Source organism: Myotis myotis, unplaced genomic scaffold, assembly GCF_014108235.1.
Source record: "Myotis myotis isolate mMyoMyo1 unplaced genomic scaffold, mMyoMyo1.p scaffold_m19_p_11, whole genome shotgun sequence".
NCBI lineage: Eukaryota > Metazoa > Chordata > Mammalia > Chiroptera > Vespertilionidae > Myotis > Myotis myotis.
In genome coordinates, this window is record NW_023416315.1 from 21726989 (window position 1) to 21747381 (window position 20393).

Consider the following 20393-nt stretch of genomic DNA (forward strand, 5'->3'; position numbering starts at 1 on the left):
ATTCATCTTCTTTTTCAATTTTAATATATTTATTAAGGGGGCATGTTCAAAATTTTCAATAGACGGCATCAGAAAAGAAATCCAGAAAATGGTTAGGGCATCTGAGAAGTCTTTCTTTCTTTCTTTCTTTCTTTCTTTCTTTCTTTCTTTCTTTCTTTCTTCCTTTCTTTCAGGGGAATGGATTTGTTTTTTCATTGTAGAGGTTCAAGCCATAGATGTAACTTGGTCAGAGAAACAGGATGAGGAAGCCTCAGAACTGGGCCCAGCCCAAGCTTTAGAAAGTGGAGCAATAAAGTGCCTACAGAAACCCCCAACTCCAGGGACATGGACTTTCTTGAACAAGCTACCAATCTCCAGGTCAACAATTCATTTATTTATACACGTTTGTTTCAAACAGCTACATTCCCCCCTCCCCCACCCATGTCGAACATTTTCAGTATGGCTGATTAGTCTCCCAGCTGTGGATGGGTCCAGCAAACAGTCCTAAAAGACAGAGGGGGGAGAAAAAAACAACAACATAAAAAAAATGATGGTCACTGGCTGGAAAATACACCTCAGAAAGGCTTCTTTCCAGCCCTCCGGTTCAGTCATTCGAGGATTCTTTTTATTATTTTTTCAGGGCCAGAAAAATCAATATTTCATTCTTAAATCTGTTTATATGGCAAATAATGGGGCATTAAAGCTTTGAAGTCAGGTTAGCCAGTTGAGATGGAAAACCAAGTGTTTCTGCACCCTAGGTTATCAATTAAGTAGCCTAGAGAGAGAAAGCGTACAAGCACTTTCAATGAATATCAATAAAATGTGAACGGGGGTATGTTCCCGGGTGGTTCTGTTGCCCCCCGGCTCATGTCTCCCCACGTCTGTGCTTCTCTTCCCGAGCTCGGTGCAGGCGGCTCCTCACCGTGAGAAAACGCAGAGCAACATGTGTGGGGGCGGGTTGCTTTAAGAGCCCGGCTCCTAAGAGCGCAGGCTTGTAAGTTATGATGAAATCGGGATCTTTCTCCAGGGGTTTGCCCCCTACCTTCCCCCACCCTGTGGCCTCCTAAATCCCGGTGGCGGCGGAGGCTGGCGAGGACCCCGGCGGGTTTCCTGCCGTCCGCGCGGCGCGGCGCGGGGCTGCCCGGCAGCGGCCAGGGCTGAGCCTCTGTGCTGGTTGCGATTCGTCCTACGCTCATAAATCAAACGCTTTCTATGAATGAGAATGTCATCAAAGAGATCAATTGCAGGAACACATGCACAAATAAAAATCCTCTTACGTATTTGCCGGGGATCCCCGTCCGAAAGCATTAAGTTAGAAGGCGTTTAGTCATAATTCATTTTTATTGCTCGTTTAAAACAACGGCTTGGCTGAGCCGCGGGTGCCGTGAGCAGCTCGCGGCCTCGGCGGGCGGCGTTTGGCCTGCTCCTCGCTCCTTCCCTTCCGAGTGGAAGAGCCCGAAAGAGGTGCTTGGAGCCGCTGGCCGGCGGTCCTTTAAATAGCGACCAAACTCGCCTGGCACCCTCTCTCCCCGGGCGTTCACAGGGACCTGCGCTCGAGTCCGAGTCCGGGGGCGCCGGCTACTTGCCGGGAGGACTGAGGGTCTTGCCGGCGGCGGAAGGCGCCCCAGGACTTTGTGGGGGTGGGGAAGGGCCGGAGCTACGGAAGCCTGCGGGCTCGGGGCCAGGGAGGCCGTCTTTGTGAGCGGCTCCCGGGAGAGGAGCGCGCAGGGCGGCAGCCGGGGCGGAGCCGGCTGGGCTGCGGGAGCCGGGCCTGCGTGGGGCTGTGCGCGGAGGCGGGTGGGCCGCCCGCTCGCGTGCCTGCCCGTGTGCCAGTGCCTGCCTGCGGTGCCAAGACATGCACCCACCCCTGCTGGCCCTGAGAAGTGCCGCGCAGGGAGGGAGAGAGGGGCGTGGAGCAGAGAGCTCGCAGAAGGAGGAGGCCGGTGGTGTCCCGGGATGGCTTTGTGGCACAAGCCCTGCGGCCCAGGGGGTCGCGTCAACCCGGGGCCTTGAAGGCCAGGAAAGGCGCAGAGAGGAGGCCAAGGGGCAGAAGGTACCCACGAGCTTGGAGCTTCGGCTGGGAGAGCAGATCGCCCGCGCAAAGCCAGCACAACCCCCCTCAGTCCCGCCTCCTCCCCCACCGGAGACCCTTCCTTCCCCAGCGCTGCAGGCCTTGGCGCTACCAAGGAAGCCTCCTCCAGGAGGGCCGCCTAGCCTAGTCCCTCCTCCAGGATGACTTTCCCCTGGCGCTGAAATGGGGCAGGAGTGACTTCGCCTGCCGGAGCGCCCTCTTAACTGCGATTGGGGATGGGTCAAAGGCCACATGAAAATACCTTTCCCAAAGGAAATGTTTAGGGGAAATGTTTCTTTGCTACTGAAGGGAGTCCATAATCAAATGTCCGCAAGTGTTCCCTTCTGGGGGGACAGGTTTTGGGGAAACCTCTGTATGTGGAGAACAGAACGCAGAAACCTGAAAGGTTCACTAACACCTTTGAACTGTGCCTGCCTTAAGCAAAACTTCCTTCTTCTAGCCGGGGAGGGGAAGCTAGAGGGGCGTGGGACCCCCACATCCACGCCTCAGGTAATTTTTATCTGTCTGGCTCTGATGAGGTAAACAAGATCAGAGTAAAACCTATCCATCAGTCGCTGCAAAGCGTCCCGGATGCCCTCTGCATTTCTTTCGCCTAAGAATGCATCAGTTCGCGGCCTCTGCTTGGCCCTTTCTCTCTGCAAGCCAAGGGTCGGCGCGAAACCTAATAGTAAACAGCAATTAACGACCCGTCAGCATCAGCGTAGGATGGGGGTGATGGAGAACAGGACCCCTGGCCTGGGATGACGCTCAGATCTGCACTCGTCTCTCTAGGGAAAGACTCGGAGGTTCACACAAGGAACTAACTACGTCAGTTACAAAGCGGAGGAGGTGGTGTTGGGAGAAGAAAATGTCCCATTTACCATCAGCCATCTGTCCGCCGCCCCTCCCACCTGCCAGCCCACATCCCCACTACAGACGTGCTGTAGAATGGGGGGGGCGGGAGGGGGCTGAATAAAGGAAGCTCTACCAACTCCTAACGTCCCTCCCTAAGAAAGCGAGAAACGGAGGAGGGGGTGGTCAGCGTACTTTGTGGGACCTGTGGTCCCGCCTTTGAGGCCCCCACCCAAAGCGCAGGCTCCTGGGTCCAGCGGGGCCGGCAGATGGCCTGCAGCGCACGGCCCGGCCCCCACGCAGGCCACGTCTGCTCGCGTCATCTCTCTCCCCCGCCTCCTTCCCCTCAAAATCCAGCGGCCGCGCTGCTCGGGATCGCGTAGGGCTGGCTCCCAGAGCAGAGCTGAGTGGGGAGGAGAAAGGGGCGGAGAGCGAGGAGAGAGGGCGGGCGGTGAGCCCCGCCAGCCCCGGCCTTTTTCGGCCGCCTCGGCTCCGCGGGCTCCCCCGGCTGCGGGGCATCAAATTACAGAAGCTCCGGGGCTCCGAGGCTCAGTGTGGGGGAGGTGGGGGGAGGGAGGGTGCTTCCCAGACCCTTACGGAAAAGGGAAGTTTCTTTTCTGGCCCATGTCTCCTCCACCCCCACCGGTTCCTCCAAGCCAGCCCCCTGGGAACGCTCCTCTTCACTGGGGCCTGGAGAGCTGGCGGCCCAGCCCAGTCCTCGCCACGGGCTCTGCGCCCCTCACCGCCCCGAGGCACCGCGGCAGGGACAGAGCTGTGCGCGCTCCCGGGGAGCCTGGCTGGGATCCTGCCCTTCCGGCTCGGCGCGACCCGAGCTCCCGCCCCCTGAGTCCCCACCCGGGAGGGCGCGGAGCCCTCTTCCCTTCTCACCTCTCGTCAGTTCCTTTTTCTGTGCGCGGCGGGGAGGGGGGCGGACACGGGGAGGGAGGGGGTGCTTCCCAGCCCCCACCTCCCGGAGGGGGGGCGAGCGAGCCGGCGCGCAGAAGGCAGCCTGTGCTCCCCTTCGCCCCAGCGCTCGGGATCTGCCCTCGCAGCCACCGCAGCTGCGGCCGCCGCCCGGGCTGCCTGGGGGGGCGACTGCGCGTCACCCGGACAGAGGAGCGCCGGGGATTTAAATGCCACAGAAACGGTGATCCATCACCGCGGGAGCCAGCAAACTTTCGCAGGAGGCTCCGCCATTGGCTGCCGCCGTCACGTGCCCCTCGCAGCGCCCTCCGCCCTCCCCCCCCCCCCCCCTCCTGCGCACTGTACATTCATATCATTTTTCTTCTCCGGCCCCATGGAGGAAGTGAGAAAGTTGGCACGGTCACCTAGGGCTTCGCAGGACCCGGTCACTCAGTGACAGATGGACAATGCAAGAATGAGCTCCTTCCTGGAATACCCCATCCTCAGCGGGGGCGACTCGGGGACCTGCTCCGCGCGAGCCTATCCCGCAGACCATGGAATTACAACTTTCCAGTCGTGCGCGGTCAGTGCCAACAGCTGTGGCGGCGACGACCGCTTCCTAGTGGGCAGGGGGGTGCAGATCAGCTCGCCCCACCACCACCACCACCATCACCACCCCCAGCCGGCCACCTACCAGACTCCTGGGAACCTGGGGGTGTCCTACTCCCACTCGAGTTGTGGTCCAAGCTATGGCGCGCAGAACTTCGGCGCGCCTTACAGCCCGTACACGTTAAATCAGGAAGCAGAAGTAAGTGGGGGGTACCCCTCGTGCGCTCCCGCTGTTTACTCTGGAAATCTCTCATCTCCCATGGTCCAACATCACCACCACCACCAGGGTTATGCCGGGGGCGCGGTGGGATCGCCTCAGTACATTCACCACTCATATGGACAAGAGCACCAGAGCCTGGCCCTGGCCACGTATAATAACTCCTTGTCCCCTCTCCACGCCAGCCACCAAGAAGCCTGTCGCTCCCCAGCACCAGAGACCTCTTCTCCAGCGCAGACCTTTGACTGGATGAAAGTAAAAAGAAACCCTCCCAAAACAGGTCAGTCTTGCCATTCCGCGGATGCTCCGTGATGATTCTGGAAGGAGTTAGTATGCTTAGTTTCCAAGGGCAATTAATAAATTGTCTTTTAAAAAATACTTGCTTCCCACCGGTGTTGTAGGGCATTGGGGGATTGCCCAGGTGTGTGTTGAGGCGAAGGAGCCCCTGGGACTGTGGTGTTTGCAGAGGGGCTGAGATGGAGAGATTCTGGAAGTAGGAAGTGGGTAGGTGTGCGTGCGTGAGGCTGTTCTGGTAATATCTCTGGGCTCCATTCATCACCGGTCTGACCACACTAATGGTTGACTTCAGATGAACACTTTACACCTCATCACTCACCCTCCCCAGCCCGGGGTGTGTGGAGAAATTCTCGATCTCCCCCTTACCTGAATATTGCTCTGAACCTACAGGGGCTCTCCTATGGATTGTTAAATATTTACCTTTTTCTCTCGTCGCTTCCCCCCCAGGGAAAGTTGGAGAGTACGGCTACGCCGGTCAACCCAACGCAGTGCGCACCAACTTCACCACCAAGCAGCTCACCGAGCTGGAGAAGGAGTTTCACTTCAACAAGTACCTGACGCGCGCCCGCCGGGTGGAGATCGCCGCGTCCCTGCAACTCAACGAGACCCAGGTGAAGATCTGGTTCCAGAACCGCCGAATGAAGCAGAAGAAACGAGAGAAGGAGGGCCTCCTGCCCATCTCTCCCGCCACCCCGCCGGGAAGCGAGGAGAAGGCCGAGGAGTCCTCAGAGAAGTCTGGCTCGTCGCCCTGCGTTCCTTCCCCGGGGTCTTCTACCTCCGACACTCTGACTACCTCCCACTGAGGCCCGCCCAGCCCCAAACTCCACTCCGCGGCCCAGGCTTCTGACTCCTCAGGCTGGGACTTCTTACTCAAAGCACATTCTTAGCTTATCTTCCTTTCCATTTGCAGTCCCTCTCTTTCTTTCTGATCCTATCTGGGACGCTCCTGGGCAGGATAATGTGTTTACTGAGAATTCTGGACTAGATGCTTGATTGGGGAGGGAGGGGTGTGTATGTTAACTTCTTAATGCAGATGGGGTGCCCGTACCAATTTTCTGAGGGCCCCTACTTTTAGAAGATTTCCACAGATCCTACTGTTCCTTTTAGATGCCCTTTGGAGAATTGTCTCCTTTGCCAGCAGAAACATGCCAAAGGGAGGCCTCCCATCTTTTATCTATCTGTATATTTACAGAACTCCCCTACTTTGTCCTCAAAGTGGGGTAAAGAGAAAGGAGAGAGCCAGGAGCTCCTGAGAAGAGATGCACTATGGGCGTGTTTACACAATGAATTCACCTTTTAATTTAATTCATTCTTGTGTGTGAGTTTGCTGGTTGTAAATACTTTGTCCTGAGAGATTTATCTTTATACAGATTTTCTAGAAATGTTTAGATTAAGTGATTCAAACAGGGTGGGCAAACTCTCAAAGCTGGTACAATTTTATATGTGATGATAGGTTAAAAATAAAAGCCCTCATTTAAACTCAATCAGATGCCTCGGAGGGTAGCCTCAATTTGTTCTTTCAGTGAGTTAAGAAGGCCTGCAGACCACAAGGTTCAGAAACCTTGCTGCCTGTGCTTCAGTCTCTCCCCATCCCCAAACCCTTTCTTGTTTCTCTGGCCACACTCTATTTAGAACCTAAAGGTATTAGTCAAACCAGCCTCTTCCTTCCTCAGTTATCTTAGCTGGATAGGATGTATTTTCAGCTCAATTGTTAATGTGATGGATGGCACAATGAATGTATATTTTGTGTGATTCGTGAATAGTCTTTTGCATGTCGCACAATGTTTTGGTGTCCCTGAAGTACCACACTGAGTTCTATCAGTTATCCTTTGTGAGCCTACAATATTCCCCCTTTCCTGTACAATCATGAACAGCTCTGAGATCCTGGAGTGATGTGATCCAGAGCAGAGTTTACGGGTCTTAAGATGTCTGTAATAAATATATTCAAGTTTCAGGTATGCTTAAGGATCCGTGTATTTGGCTTGGCTACAGTTTGTTGGTTCTTACAAAGTTGAGTCATTTTGTGTGGGGAAGGAGAGAAGGACGGTGTGCATTTTCAAAGAGATGGGACTTTTCTTTTGGAAAAAAAAAAAAAAAGTGCTTTCCACTATGTAATTGAAGATTCCCCTAAGAGGGTAATTGCACCTAACCAATGTCTATAATAGGTTGATTTTCTTTAAAATAACAGTAGTCCCCTTATTATAATCAAAGTTTATAATGGAAAAACTGGTGAAGAATTTTATAAAGCAGTTCTATTTTTGAAACAAACATGGGTACTTCCTGGGTCAAGTGCTAACCTTTTCACCTCCAACTGAATGCTGACGTATATATAAACAGAACCCCCTTTAAAAGCTGAAACTCTTCAGTCAGTCTTTCCTCACATCAGTGAACCAAGAACTAAGAGATTCACATTTAATTAGCTCCAGTATAAAGCTATTTGAGGATGGGGACCCCAGCCCACCCTTCTTCCTTCTTTTTGGATTGTCGGCGCTCCAATATATTCCACCCTTTAAATTGAGTGTGGTCTGTTTTCAGTAAACCTTTACATCCCTCCTCCCATTCGTCCTGTCTATCTATCCCTTCCTGCCACCCTCCACCTCCTACCATCCCCTCTAAGTTATACATCTCATTCCCATCACATTAAGATTTGATTTCACAGCCATCTTGGCTGTAATGGGTCTTCAGTTCTTCATCCCATGTCACATAACCCTGGAAAACAGTAGTGATTTTCTTCTCTGGGCTCAACAGGTTCTTCCAGGATAACTTGTGGAAGCTGCCCTGAAGTCTTTCACTGTTCAAGTTGCTTCCAACCAAGACATGTGTTTCTCCAACAGAGGAAGCCAACAAATCAAAGAGTTCCAAGTGGCTCTCCTACACTGCTTACCAATTTTCCTTCACTTTCACACAATTTTAGAGACTTTAAGTAAGCCCCAGGGTAGAGCACAACATTTGCAGCATCACAAACAAATAAAGACATATGACTTCCTTCCTCTCCAAAGGCTGTTTTACAAAGGATGGGCTGGGAGTCTGGGGGAGGGAATCCTACAAAAACGTGAAATTCACAGGCCTCCTAGAGCACCTATGAGATTTCCTGTACCTCCCGGTCAAAGGGGGAAAGCCTGGCCTTTGCAGGCGTAGTTGCTGCGGCCATATCAAGGGCACCCTGTGCCCTCCCTCGGCTCCTGGGTTCTGGGGTTGCTTCTAAAAGATTCAAGTGGATGGGTGAGAACTTCAAAGTGAGCCAACTCTTTCTTTCATCCCCCCTCCCTTATACAGTATCTTTTGTTTATTAGTGTAAGGCCACACAGCAAAACAGATGGCTGGTTTCCAAATACTTTAATGTGTTAAAGTGTCATTTGCATGCCACTGCCGAGATTTCAATATCTAAAAGCTGGGCCCAACCGGCTGGAATCCTGGAGATTCCAATCTTTAAGGTGCTGGTTTTAATGTAGGAGAGAGAGAGAGAGAGAGAGAGAGAGAGAGAGAGAGAGAGAGAGAACGATAAATTATGGCTAAACATCCCAAGCCTTTTATAGGTCATGGAATAAATCAGTTAATAAGCAACACATTTAGGAAACATTAATATACCTTTCAACAAGAAAAACATTTGTATCTTTGTAGTTGTCCCAATCGATTAAATCAAAGGCGCTTAACACATTCTATTTCAAGGTCTCTCTTTTTCTGTTTTGGTCTCTGAGGAGCATAGCTAGCATCTTGAAAAATGACAGCTATGGTAACTGAAATGACAAAAGAGGAAAAACAGAAAATAACATTTTATTGATAGATTTAAAAAGGACAAGGGCCTCAGTTAGGGACTTGGGATAAAGGCAATATCAAATTCCAGTTTTCAAATGTTTTTTTCCTCTCTTCGCTCACATCACACTTAAGTACTCCCAAAATTCTGGGAGTCCCCACACTAGGCTGTGTTGAGATCCTGCCATGGCTCTGAAGTCTGTTCTCAGCTTCACCTTTGAAAGTTTACTTTTGGAAGCTATTCAGATGCTGTGGTGTTTTCCTCTGGGGCAATCAGATTCAAACCGATCAATATTTACTCAGTCTGAAAGGGTTGTTGAAAAGGCTGCTAACAACAAACTGCTTAGCTGCTCACCCCTGTTTAATCTCAGGTTCACTGAAAGTTCAAGAAGAGATGAATGCAGTGATGGGTCACTTTAGAATGAGTCCCAGCGGTTTATCTGAGCTCTCCGCTGAAGGCAACAATTATAGTTCCATCCCTCTTTGGGAAAGGGGCAACTTTCCTATTATTCTTTTGCTAAACAGTGTTTACTAGAAAGTTAAAGCACTTTCATCTCCCTTCCTGGCTCTTTTTTTTTGGGGGGGGGGGGAGGGCGAGGAGGAGGGAGTGGAGCTTCCAGCTGCCCTTCTCCTGCCTCCTCCTGTTAGCTTTTTGCCAATCCACTAGGTTTCATTTGACTTAAAATAAATTACATTGAATATTTAAAAAACGTTAAATTAGCCTGACAGAAGGGATCCGATTTATTTCAGATGCCACAAGCTATGAAATGAAGCTCTTTGGGCCATTAGAGTTTATCTTCTTTGCGAAAGTACAGGGCAAGATTGAATTGAAATCCATTTGCGTTTGAGTAATATCGACAATCAGAGCCCCAATATCCATCTGAAATGGCTGTTTAGACAGGAGGGAGGTGAAGAGGGGGAATTGAACTGTGCTGAAGCAAATACCTCAGGTGGAAAGTCAACTTTAAAATTTTACGCTCTCCTAGCACACGAATTACTGAGATGAAAAAGGAAGACCCAAGGAAGCCAGCAGGGAATGGCGGGAGAAGATGCTGGATGCTGAAGCTAATTGCTACAGCTCTCCAGAGGTCAAAGTTCATGTAATCACTGCATAAATGCATACTAAATAGGGATTTATTAAGCTTTTCTGATGGCTGAGCACGACTGGGAAAACAAAGCAAAACTGGTCATTGCTGTTCGTGTTTCTTCCTGAAGAATAATCATTTTTGCAGTAGAAGCTCTAGGAGTCTGAGTCTTTAATTTACTATTTTGAATGACAAACAAACCTTGTTTTAAAATTTTGAAATTGGCACATTACAACATCTTTCTTTATATTGGAAGGGACTTCGAAATATGTCTCTTAACTCTCAGAAATGCTGTGGCTTTTTCAATACACACAAGGACACAAGTTAACAAGTTCCTATCAGATAAGCTACTCACTAGATGGCTGAGTTTGGTGACCCTCTGCTGTAGATAAGCCTATATTTTGCCTGCCTTTTTTCCCCTCCTGAGTTCTGAGAGAACATAATAGTTCTTCCATAGGACTGCTTACACCTAGATGCTCAGAACTGAAAAGGACCCATTACCCAACCTCTTATTTTATCAGAAAGACAGGCACCCAGAGGTGGATGGCTCTGAATTGGAGCCCAGAGTAAAACCAGGGTGGCTTAGAACCGGAGGCCAATGCACTTCTTACTTCTGAATTCCTGGTTTGATTTTGCCCTCTCGCATTTATTCTCTGTGATTTGTTTCAGGCTGGATATGGCTTCTGTTTTTCCTCTTCTGGTTTACTAGCCAAGACCTCTATTTTGAGGCCATCAGGATTACTGAATCCCAGTTGAATGTTTCTGCCATCTTGTTTGAACAATCAAACGTTAGGCTACTTGCTGTTAAAGACATATGTTCTTAAAGTGTGAAGACAGAAATAGAGCAGGTAAGATTCAACACATACACTTGTTGTTTTTATCTATAAATGGGGGCGAATAAATGAGAGAGAAGTTGCCTGCACCCAAGTTCAACCTCCATTAAATTGTCAAGAGGTATCAGCTGGAAAGGGCTTAGAGATGCAAGAAATAGTCCAGGAGATGCCTTAGCCCCACATCTTCCCCCCCCTCCTTCTGTTTGTTTCTGGTTGGTTTGTGGCATAGCATAGCCTCCAGAATTGTTCTGGTCCATATTTGTTAATTTTCTCTACAACCCACTTATGTATCTAACACACACACACACACACACACACACACACACACACACACACACACACCAGCCCAAACAAGGAAAGTAAAGTTTCCTTGTAACACGACTTTCTACATTTCCTTTCCTCCGTGGGGTTCTACTGATCGCAGAAGACAGAAACAGCTGCCCAAAGGGGCATTTGTGGCTGTCAGTATTTGAAAAGCTGAACTGGAATCCCTGGAGTTTTAGATCCTTATTTTTAATAACACCAGTCATCAACTGTAGCTGACCTTCGATTGCAGAACTGCAAGCCAAATATCAATCAAGCAACTCTGCTCCGCAGACTTTAGCCAATGAACACTGTGGCCTTTTTTTGGGTGGGGGGGAGTGGGTGGAGGGGGGAGACGTCCCAACCCCCATTACATCCTGCAAACTATTCCCAAAAGACTGCATTTATGGGCAATAAATGAAAAGACCAACGTCTCTTTTTCAACATTTCCAGCCACAACCAAAATATGTTTCCAATTTTTTAAACCGTCCATTAACTTTTGTAGTATTGGAAATGTGTTCGTAAAATATCCAGTCCCAAAAGCTAATCTCTAGAAATCAGGTTGTTTTGCGTTTTCATTTTCGGCTGGCGTGGTTCCTTGGTTAGGAGGAAAGCAATAACAAAAACGCAACTGCTTGCAACAGAAAATAAAGGGAAAATTTTTGAGTGACTTTGTTTCTTTTCAGACTGGGATGCTCTTAGCTGTGCTGGCTGTTTACAAATGGTAACCTGCTTCCTTATGAAAGGGAGATCGCCCAGAACCGTAAGAACCATGCAGAAAGCGATGGTTGGAAAGGGCAGGGGCTTTGCTCCCTCCTGAATCCTGGCCACACGGTCCGGGGCACGGGTCACCCCGAGGAGCACGCGGGGAGCCGGGCTCACGCTCAGCTCGCGGGGCCGCGCGGCCGCGGAAACTCGGCGTCGCGCGCGATTCAGCGCCGGCCTCTCGGCGGCCCGGCCGGTGCGCCCGCCCGGGAGGACGCGGGTCCTGTGGCCCCCGCAGGATGGAGGGAGCCGCGACGCCAAGGTGAAGGCCACTCTCCTCCCTCGGCTCCCCGCCTTCTCTCTGAATTCTGCAGCGCACGCCGCTCCCTTTCGCGTCCCTCCGGGACCCACGCGCAGCGGGGCGGGCGCAGCGTCAGGGCCTCCCCGGGGTGCGGGGTGCGGTCCCAGCGAGTCGGGTGGGATGGCAGTGAATGGAGCCTTAATCGGGGCTCCTCCCCAGGGGCCACGAGGCCTCAGGGTTCCCCAGTGTTTCCGGGGAAGGGGAAGCCGGGCTGGGAGGGCCTCCGGCTTCCATCCGCGAGCCCAGCGCTGCGGACGAACGCCTCTCGCCCCAAGAGAAAGCATTCACGTCGGAAGCCTGGCCTCCAGTTCAAGTTCTTCAGACTTGAAAGCGGGAGGGAGGTGCTCCTTTCGGCCGGCTCCATCCTCCCAGATATTTTCAGAACCGGTGTAACTGAGTGCCATTCATTCCCCTTCTAGCTCCACGGAGATGCTCGGGAGCGTGGCGGTGGGCTGCAGTGTGAGGCGTCGAAGTTTCTAAACGCTGGGTGCCTCTGGGAGACCAGGGCCCCTCCAGTCTGGGCAGCATCCTTCTCACTGTCCTCTCCCTGTTCCCTCGCAGAGGCCAGCCCTGCCTTGCCCCAAGTCTCACTTCTTCAGAAAGTTCTCTGTACTACTTCCCACGCTTTCAGCTGAGACCCTCCTGGGAACTCACCTTTCACGCAGGGACCAGGAACCAGACTGCCCACGGACCTATAGTCTTGACTCCTCCAAAAGGATCTTAAGCTTCTTGAACGCAGGGCCCTGGACTTCCGGTAACAGAAAAAGACAATCCCTGTAGGACACTTATCCTTTCCATACGGAACCTTTCTATACCTTCCCCTACTTTCAGGTTCTTAAAGTACAAACTAAGGTAGTTGTTCTTGTTGACTTTTAAGTTTTATCCTCTAAAATTTATGTGGTTTTTCAGGATGCTGAAAATCTGGTATTTACTCAGGACTACTCTGAGCCAAGTAATTTCCAATGCTACGTCAAATACTTTACATACATTAAGTCATTTCATCTTTACTCCAAGAAGAAGGCATTTTTATTATTTTTGATTTTACAGATAAGGAAATGGAGAGGTGACAAGATGTTAAGTAACTTGTCCACTGAACCCAGAGCCCAAACTCTTATCCACTGTGTGGTAGGGCTTCTCCACAGGGCCAACCACACAGGAGTGACCAAGCTATCATTGTTGATAGAGGTCCTATGGTGGGTAATTGCTTGCTGGCAAAGAATTAGAGAGCTGGAGAAACTGACTGTTTAATACCAGATTTACATGTAAACTGTGACTATGCATTCTTGGGGAAATAAGCAATTGACAAATATTTGAGTGAAAACAAAGCTAAATAAAGAGAGGTCAAATTTAACAATAAAGTCAATGAGGGGATTACTTTAACAATAAAAGGCTTTTTCCATATCTGACACTAATTGATTAAGCTAATTCTTTGCAGAGAGAAGGAAGAAACCATTTATATTCATTCACAAGTTATGTCTGTAGCACACCCAGTATGTGGATAAAAATGGAAATATTCATTTTTTTTAATTTGCCACATTTTATTTTATTTTATTCTCACCCAAGGATATTTTTTCATTAACTTTTAGAGAGAGTGGAAGAGAGGGAAAGACAGAGAGAAACACTGATGTGAGAGAAACACATCAATTAGTTGCCTCCTGCAGGAGCCCTGACCAGGGCCCCAGGGCCAGAGAGGAGCCTGCAACCAAGGTACATGCCCTTGACTGGAATTGAACCTGGGACCCTTAGGCCTGCAGGCCTACACTCTATCCACCGAACAAAACCAGCTAGAGTGGAAATATCCAGTTTTTAATACAGATATTTTGTCTTTATGTAAGCTAATATCCATATGGCTGGAAACATCTGAGTGCATGATATTCAGCCCCACAATTTTCATTAGTTATTTTATGTACTGCAAACCTAGTCACAATCTACATTTAATGAGGAAAAACCCCCACAACAATTCATGTTCACCCAAAAGAGCTGGTCTTCAGAGTTCACTTCTTAGCACTTATTGACTAAAAATAAGCAGAGGAAGTAGGTTCACCAAGACTTTGAAGAAATATATCACGAGGCCTAAAAAGGGCCAGTCTTTAGAAGCCAGTTATTCTCAGAACTCAATGGACACAAAATCAGATTAAGGGTGATATGTAGAAGAGCATAACTTTGCTTCCTTCTACTTTTCTAACGTTTATAAGTGAACAAGCACTTTGCATAATTATAAACATTACAATATTTCTAATATTCGTTAGTTACAAAATGACAGAAAGGAAGACAAAAAGGGATGTTAGAAGTCATCTAATATGGTTTTTCTATTTTACAGGTGAAGAAACTGAATCCCAGCGTGGTGCCAAGTGGCAATAGTGGTAAGAAAATATTTTCTTACATCTTTAATATAAATGTAAATGGGTATTAAAATTGTACCCAGCCCGGCTGGTGTGGCTCAGTGGTTGGGCATCAACCCATGCACCAAGAAGTCACTGGTTGAATTCCTGGTCAGGGCACATACCTGGGTTGCTGGCTCGATCCCCAGTGTGGGGTGTGCAGGAGGTAGTGGATCAATGTTTCTCTCTAATCCATGTTTCTATTTCTCTCTCTCCCTCCCCCTTCCTCTCTCTCTAAAAATCAATAAGAAAAACATTTTAAAAAAGAATTGCAGGCAAAAATTAATCTCAGGCTAGATATATTAAGAACATTAATAATTAATTATTGTAATTACAGTAATTAATTACAATAACAATTAAATACTGAAGATCTAAAAGTTATTAAGAACAAGTAGGTTTGAATAATGAGATATATGGCCAGAGGGTTTCTTCCTTCCTGCTTGCCTCCATGAATTTTACAGACAGGGTAACTGACTGCTCAGACCCCTTTTATCCCATGGGTAAAGAGAAACTGGCCAATCCACTTTATTTCTTCCATTTCAGAAATTCTGTATATGGTTTGACAGATGAGGTAGAGACAAAACCAAGAAGAAAGCCAAGCTTCTTAATTGCCCTGCCCCAGCCACTCCGATGGCAGGTTAGCTCCCTTAGTTGCTGCTTGATTCAGAGACCATGGAAGTTGAGGGGGCATTCTGGCTTCATTGGTGTGTTCTCTATGGACCACAGGATTTAACTTGCCATTCATTATCTTAGATAAAAAATATTCCTTCTGTGAGAGAGATCCAGACTTTATGTTAATTTCAGGTGTACAACATAGGGATTATACACTTATACTTATATACCTTATGAAGTGGTCACCCTGATACCCTAGTACTCATCTGACACACACATAGTTATTACAGTATTGCTGACTATATTCCCTATGCTGTACTTTACATCCACATGACTATTTTGATAAGTGACAATTTCTACTTCTTAATTCCTTTCATATGCCATATGATTTCACTTATGTGTGAAATCTAAAAACAAAAGAAACGAACAAACAAAACAGAAACAAACTCATTGATACACTTACGTTATATCATAAAGAATATCTGTGTTTCTATGGCATAATTTTTATTTAATGTTTCGTTAAAACAGTAGATGTACCATGAATTATTGCCTCAGATAGTTTTCTTCTTTATTTCTCTTTCATTCTTTTTTTTTTTTTTTTCTGTAAGATTGGCCAACATCTGAACTTTTATGTTCAGGGAATTTCTCACTGTGAGTCAGAAAAGGCCATATTTTTGCTCTCAATAGCCTCATCTATTTCCAGCACAGCCATGGTGAAGGTGCTAGAGATGGCGTCTAGCAGCAACCAGTTCTAGTGGTTTGGCAGGGCAGGTGGCAGAGTCAGGACTTGGGGCAGGGACAGTTGTCTACTCACCAGACTGGCTCTATGATTGACATTTAGCTCTGGCTGCCAAGCTTTCCATTTTTCAAGCTGGATTTCCAGTCTTCCTAGCAATTTTCAGAGTTACTCAAGTGTTCCTTTCTCAATCAAATCAACAGTAGTCAGTCTCTTTTGTTTACAATTAAGAATCCTGATACGTGTGTTGTGTGTTACACCAAATGATGGTGCTTTGACATTTTTAGGGCCTGTGGGCTGTGCCCTGGAATTGTGCGATGAAAGTTGGGCTATGTGATTTAGCAAGTATCTGTATAAGATGGGCCAGATGACAGGTTCTTCAGATTCCATTTTCTCTCCTTCCCCAGCCCTGGGCTCTTTTCATGCACACCCTTTTGCCTTGTTAAATCTAAACAAATACATAAAAGAGTTGAAGATGGCTCTTTTCTTTGCCCACGTAGAAAACACAAATTTATCTAACTGAGTTGTAGAAGGGAACTTATTTTTTATTTTATTTTACAGCTTTCCTATCTTATAATCATGAGTAGTTATTCTCCTGAAGCTGAGCCTATATGTACAAAAGTAGCTGAGGCTTGTTGATAGTTTATGTTGTGCTAGGCACTGGGCTAAGCATGTTTCATGGAATGGCTCTTTTGAATCCTCTCCACAACGCTATGAAGTGTAGGGGTGATTATAATCTCCTTTTTTTTATTTTTTTTATTTTTATTTTTTTATATTTTTTATTGATTTTTTACAGAGAGGAAGGGAGAGGGATATAGCGTTAGAAACATCGATGAGAGAGAAACATTGATTAGGTGCCTCCTGCACACTCCCTGCTGGGGATGTGCCTGCAACCAAGGTACATGCCCTTGACCGGAATCGAACCTGGGACCCTTGAGTCTGCAGGCCAACGCTCTATCAACTGAGCCAAACCGGTTTGGGCTATAATCTCCTTTTTAAAGAAGAGGGAACTGAAGGGAGAGGTCACCCAACTAGACAATGCTAAAGCGTACTTTTAAACCTAGCAGTCTGGCTCCTGAGCACTCATTTTTTCTTGTTTGTTTGTTTTATTTGCGGGTTATTTGATGTGAAATTTCAGTTAAGGTGGAATATCTTTTTTTAAGGTTAGTTGTTTGTTTTTATCTTTTTAAATGGAATTTATTGGGGTGACATTGGTTAATAAAACTATATAGGTTTCAGGTACCCAATTCTACAATACATCATCTGTATGTGGTATTATGTGTTTACCGCCCCAAGTCAAATCTCCTTCCATTACCATTTATCCCCTCCCTTTACCCTCTTCTACCTCGTCCCACTCCATCTTCTCTTTGGCAATCACCATAGTGTTGTCTATGTCCATGAATCTTTCTTTTTTTTTTTTCCTTTGCTTAATTCCTTCACCCTTCTTACCCAGCTCCCAACCCCCTTCTCTCTGAACAGCTGAGTACTCATCTTAATACATCATAATGTTGTATGTGTTCTTTCCTCTAACTTGTTTGACTGACCCAATTTTTCCTTTTCTTCTCTCTCTCTCTCTCTCACTCATTTTTTTCTTTTTTCTTTCAGAATGATAGGAAGGCATCCAGTCCAGATCCTGACTGAGCATCTAGTTTGTGTGAGGTGGGTGATGCTTCGGTACCTATCAGCTGCAGGTGAACTTCAAAAGAACCTAGAGATTTGTTCTTCTGGCTCTAGGAATTCCTTCTGGCTTCACCTCTTCCTGACCTCCACTAACCTCATCCCTTCCCCCTCTTGGAACTTCTCTCATCTCCTTACTCTGGTTTCTTTCTTGCTGCCTTATATTTGAATCCTGTCTCATGACTTTGCTCCTTAATTAATGAAAACTTATTCAGGGATGATGTAAAATTTTGAAGAGAGAAGATACCATCCCTTTTGAAGGAGTGTACAAATAATTACGAAACATAATGATTACTAATTTGTGCCATATCACATTATTGATTAATATTTTTATTAGAACTTAGACATTGAGAATTTTATTATCAAAGTCCTATAGAGTAATTAGAGGTGATATTTCTTTCTCTCCAACTTACCTTGAGAGTAAGTCTTTACTTATGGTTGGGACAGTGATCAACATGTGACTTGGGTTTTATGATGACTTTTGCTGCAGAAGACGAAGTGTCTGGAAATGTCAACATAAAATTCATGCCCCCAGCTTTCCTGTGAAGATCAAGGGAATGAAAAGAGAAGAGGGTAAGAATAAGAGAAACTTGGGGGCTTTTCAAGTGTTTGTGATCAGAAATGATGAAAAAGGAGGACACAATAGATGGAAATGACCCTGGGGAGATTGTGTGCTTAGGAAAAAGGGGATCTGAAAGTCTAAGGGTGCTATAACTCAGACAGAGTTCTTAAGGTCTCAAAATTTTTCCAGATTCAGTACTGGTATATGTGCAAGACTAGAGGAAGTTTCTGGTTCAGAAAAGAAAATAGAGTTAGCAGCAACTATAAAAGCAAAGATAATTTACCCATATTTAACTCAATGTGTCTATGCTATTATTATGTACATGTATGTGTGTAACACACACACACACACACACACACACACACACACACACACACACACATTTAGGAAGAGCCTTTCCTCATTATGCCACACAGCTCACATTGTTCACCTTGAGTTCCATCCAAAAGCCAAGCTCTTTTTTTGTCCCATTGACCTTGCAACCTGGGATGAGTCCCCATACCCCATTTTTCCCTATGACCTTGAGCTTAGCTACATGATGCTTCCTCAGAGAGGCCTTACCTTCGAACCCTCTTTGTTTCCTTTACACGTTTACCACAGTTTGCAAATGTAGTTTTACATTTTTGTAAAACTATGTCCAGAGACTTTTCTGTCTCTTCACATTTTATATTTCCCCCAGAAATGTGAAGTTCCTGTCACATAGTAAATGCTCAATAGACATCGAATGAACGTTTACATTAACTAGGGTCTGGCTAAGTTGCTGTAACAAAGAAACTTAAAATTTAGTGACTCAAATATGGCCGAAGTTTCATTCTCTTGCATGTAGAATTTCAGAGGAATGTAAGAACCCAGACTGGCGGGTTGCCTTCACCATGAGGTCATTCACAATCTGGGTTTCTCCCATTTTTGCTTTTCCAACATTCCTTAGGTCTTGTCTGCTTGGTTAAAGCTGTGTTACTCCCATATTTCCACTCAAGTTTTTAGGAAGAGGGATAGACTGAGATCAAGGGACAAGCAATTTCCTATGAAGTAAACGACTTGTAAGTGGCATATATCACTTCTACTCACATTTTATTGTGGTAAACTTAGTCATATGGCCACACCCAGCTGCAGAGGATACTAGGATGTGCTGTCTCTCATGGCTGGCCATGAGCCATTTAAAATGGAAGGAGAAAATGGGTATTGGGAAACAACTAACCACCTGCTTCACTGCTGGATAAATGCTTGTTAAAAGAATAAATGTTCAGTCATGGCCGGTTTGGCTCAGTGGATAGTGTGTTGGCCTGTGGACCGAAGGATCCCAGGTTTGATTGTGGTCAAGGGCACACACCTCAGTTGTAGGATCCTCCCTGGCCCAGGCCCTGGTCAGGGCACGTGCAAGAGGCAACCAATTGATGTGTTTCTCTTGCATCGATATTTCTGTCTGTCTTTCCCTCTCTCTTCCACTCTCCCTAAAAATCAATGGAAAAATATCCTTTGGTGAGGGTAAAAAAAAGAAAGAAAGAAAAAGAAAAAGAATGAATATTCATTCTTACATTCTCAGAGATTAGAATAATAGGGGCTTGAGGGCTGTGTTTTAGAACCGCAGAAAATATGGGTGTGATATAAAACTATTAGTCACTAACTAAGATAAGATCAAATATGTTTCATGACACAACCTATTCACCTGCAAATTTTGGAACAAGGGGAGAGTTAAAAAATCTAATAAAGTTGCTTAGGCCAAAAAATTGAACAAAGGAGGTGCAGGGCAGCTCTGGGTATTGTGTATACACACCTGGCTTTGTTAGAATTCAGGGACAAAGTCTGTGCCTCTGGCAAGCTTCCAGAAGGAAGCCTTCAACTGCTACAGTGAGGCACAGACATTACTTGACTACCAATCTTTTCTATTTGTTATTCTAAATTTTACACTAACGAGTCTTCGAAATTTTAAGACCCCAATAGAGCAAAACCTAGTGATAAGTATTTCAATGGATACAGATAAAACGTACATTCCACTGGTGCATCCTGACACAAGTGTAGTCTGTGTATGAAGTTGTATGACAGTGCTTGCACCTGTCCTCCCCTACAAGTGGCTAAGGACATCTTGGCAAGGCTTATCATCAACTGACCTCCCCATATGACTGCAGATGAAGAGAAGGGGCCCAGCTGCTGCCACAGCTCAAGTTGTGTTTATGTTTGTGGCTGCAGGAGACACTGGCCATGCGTTAGCCTCTGCTGCCTTAAGTTCCCTCTGCACAAGAAAGGTAATCATCCATCTCCCATTTGGCCAAAAGACTAGGGAACCCATTCTGGCCCCTTCTCTCAGGAAGAGAGAGAGTGAGTCCTGGCTCCTCTGTCCTCCGTTAGCATTTCCTGTTTGTCAGAGCATCTCTCCTTGTGGGACTTTAAATTCTATTAATTTTTGAATTCTATTTGTGACTCTTCTTTGTAAATATTTCAAGAAAGAGACCATATTAT

The 20393-nt window shown here is 46.8% G+C and overlaps 1 protein-coding gene and 2 long non-coding RNA genes across 4 annotated transcripts; 2 read left to right on the top strand and 1 right to left on the bottom strand.

The window, feature by feature from the left end:
• Positions 1-7: 7 nt before the first annotated feature.
• LOC118666100 lies at positions 8-4078 on the bottom strand. The gene is made up of 2 exons (XR_004970841.1): positions 3791-4078; positions 8-483 (listed from the first exon to the last, which is right to left on the bottom strand). It is a non-coding gene; the product is annotated as an uncharacterized LOC118666100 (long non-coding RNA).
• Positions 4079-4168: 90 nt separating this feature from the next.
• On the top strand, positions 4169-6876 carry HOXA1 (homeobox A1). 2 transcript variants are annotated; one of them, XM_036327814.1, is made up of 3 exons: positions 4169-4613; positions 4817-4911; positions 5376-5512. In XM_036327814.1, exons 1-2 carry the CDS (start codon positions 4266-4268, stop codon positions 4874-4876), a joined length of 408 nt encoding a protein of 135 aa, XP_036183707.1. In that variant the 5' UTR covers positions 4169-4265; the 3' UTR covers positions 4877-4911; positions 5376-5512. The 2 variants fall into 2 exon arrangements, with proteins under 2 accessions (XP_036183707.1, XP_036183706.1); XM_036327813.1 differs by having other exon boundaries at positions 4173-4911; positions 5376-6876.
• Positions 6877-11842: 4966 nt separating this feature from the next.
• Positions 11843-17356, top strand: LOC118666389. The gene is made up of 3 exons (XR_004970958.1): positions 11843-11929; positions 14289-14331; positions 17303-17356. It is a non-coding gene; the product is annotated as an uncharacterized LOC118666389 (long non-coding RNA).
• Positions 17357-20393: the final 3037 nt, after the last annotated feature.

Coding starts and splice junctions, on each gene's coding strand:
- HOXA1 (XM_036327813.1), top strand. CDS start 4,266: ATGGACAATGCAAGAATGAGCTCCTTCCTGGAATACCCCATCCTCAGC. Junction 4,912..5,375: donor AAGAAACCCTCCCAAAACAG/GTCAGTCTTGCC, acceptor CTTCCCCCCCAG/GGAAAGTTGGAGAGTACGGC.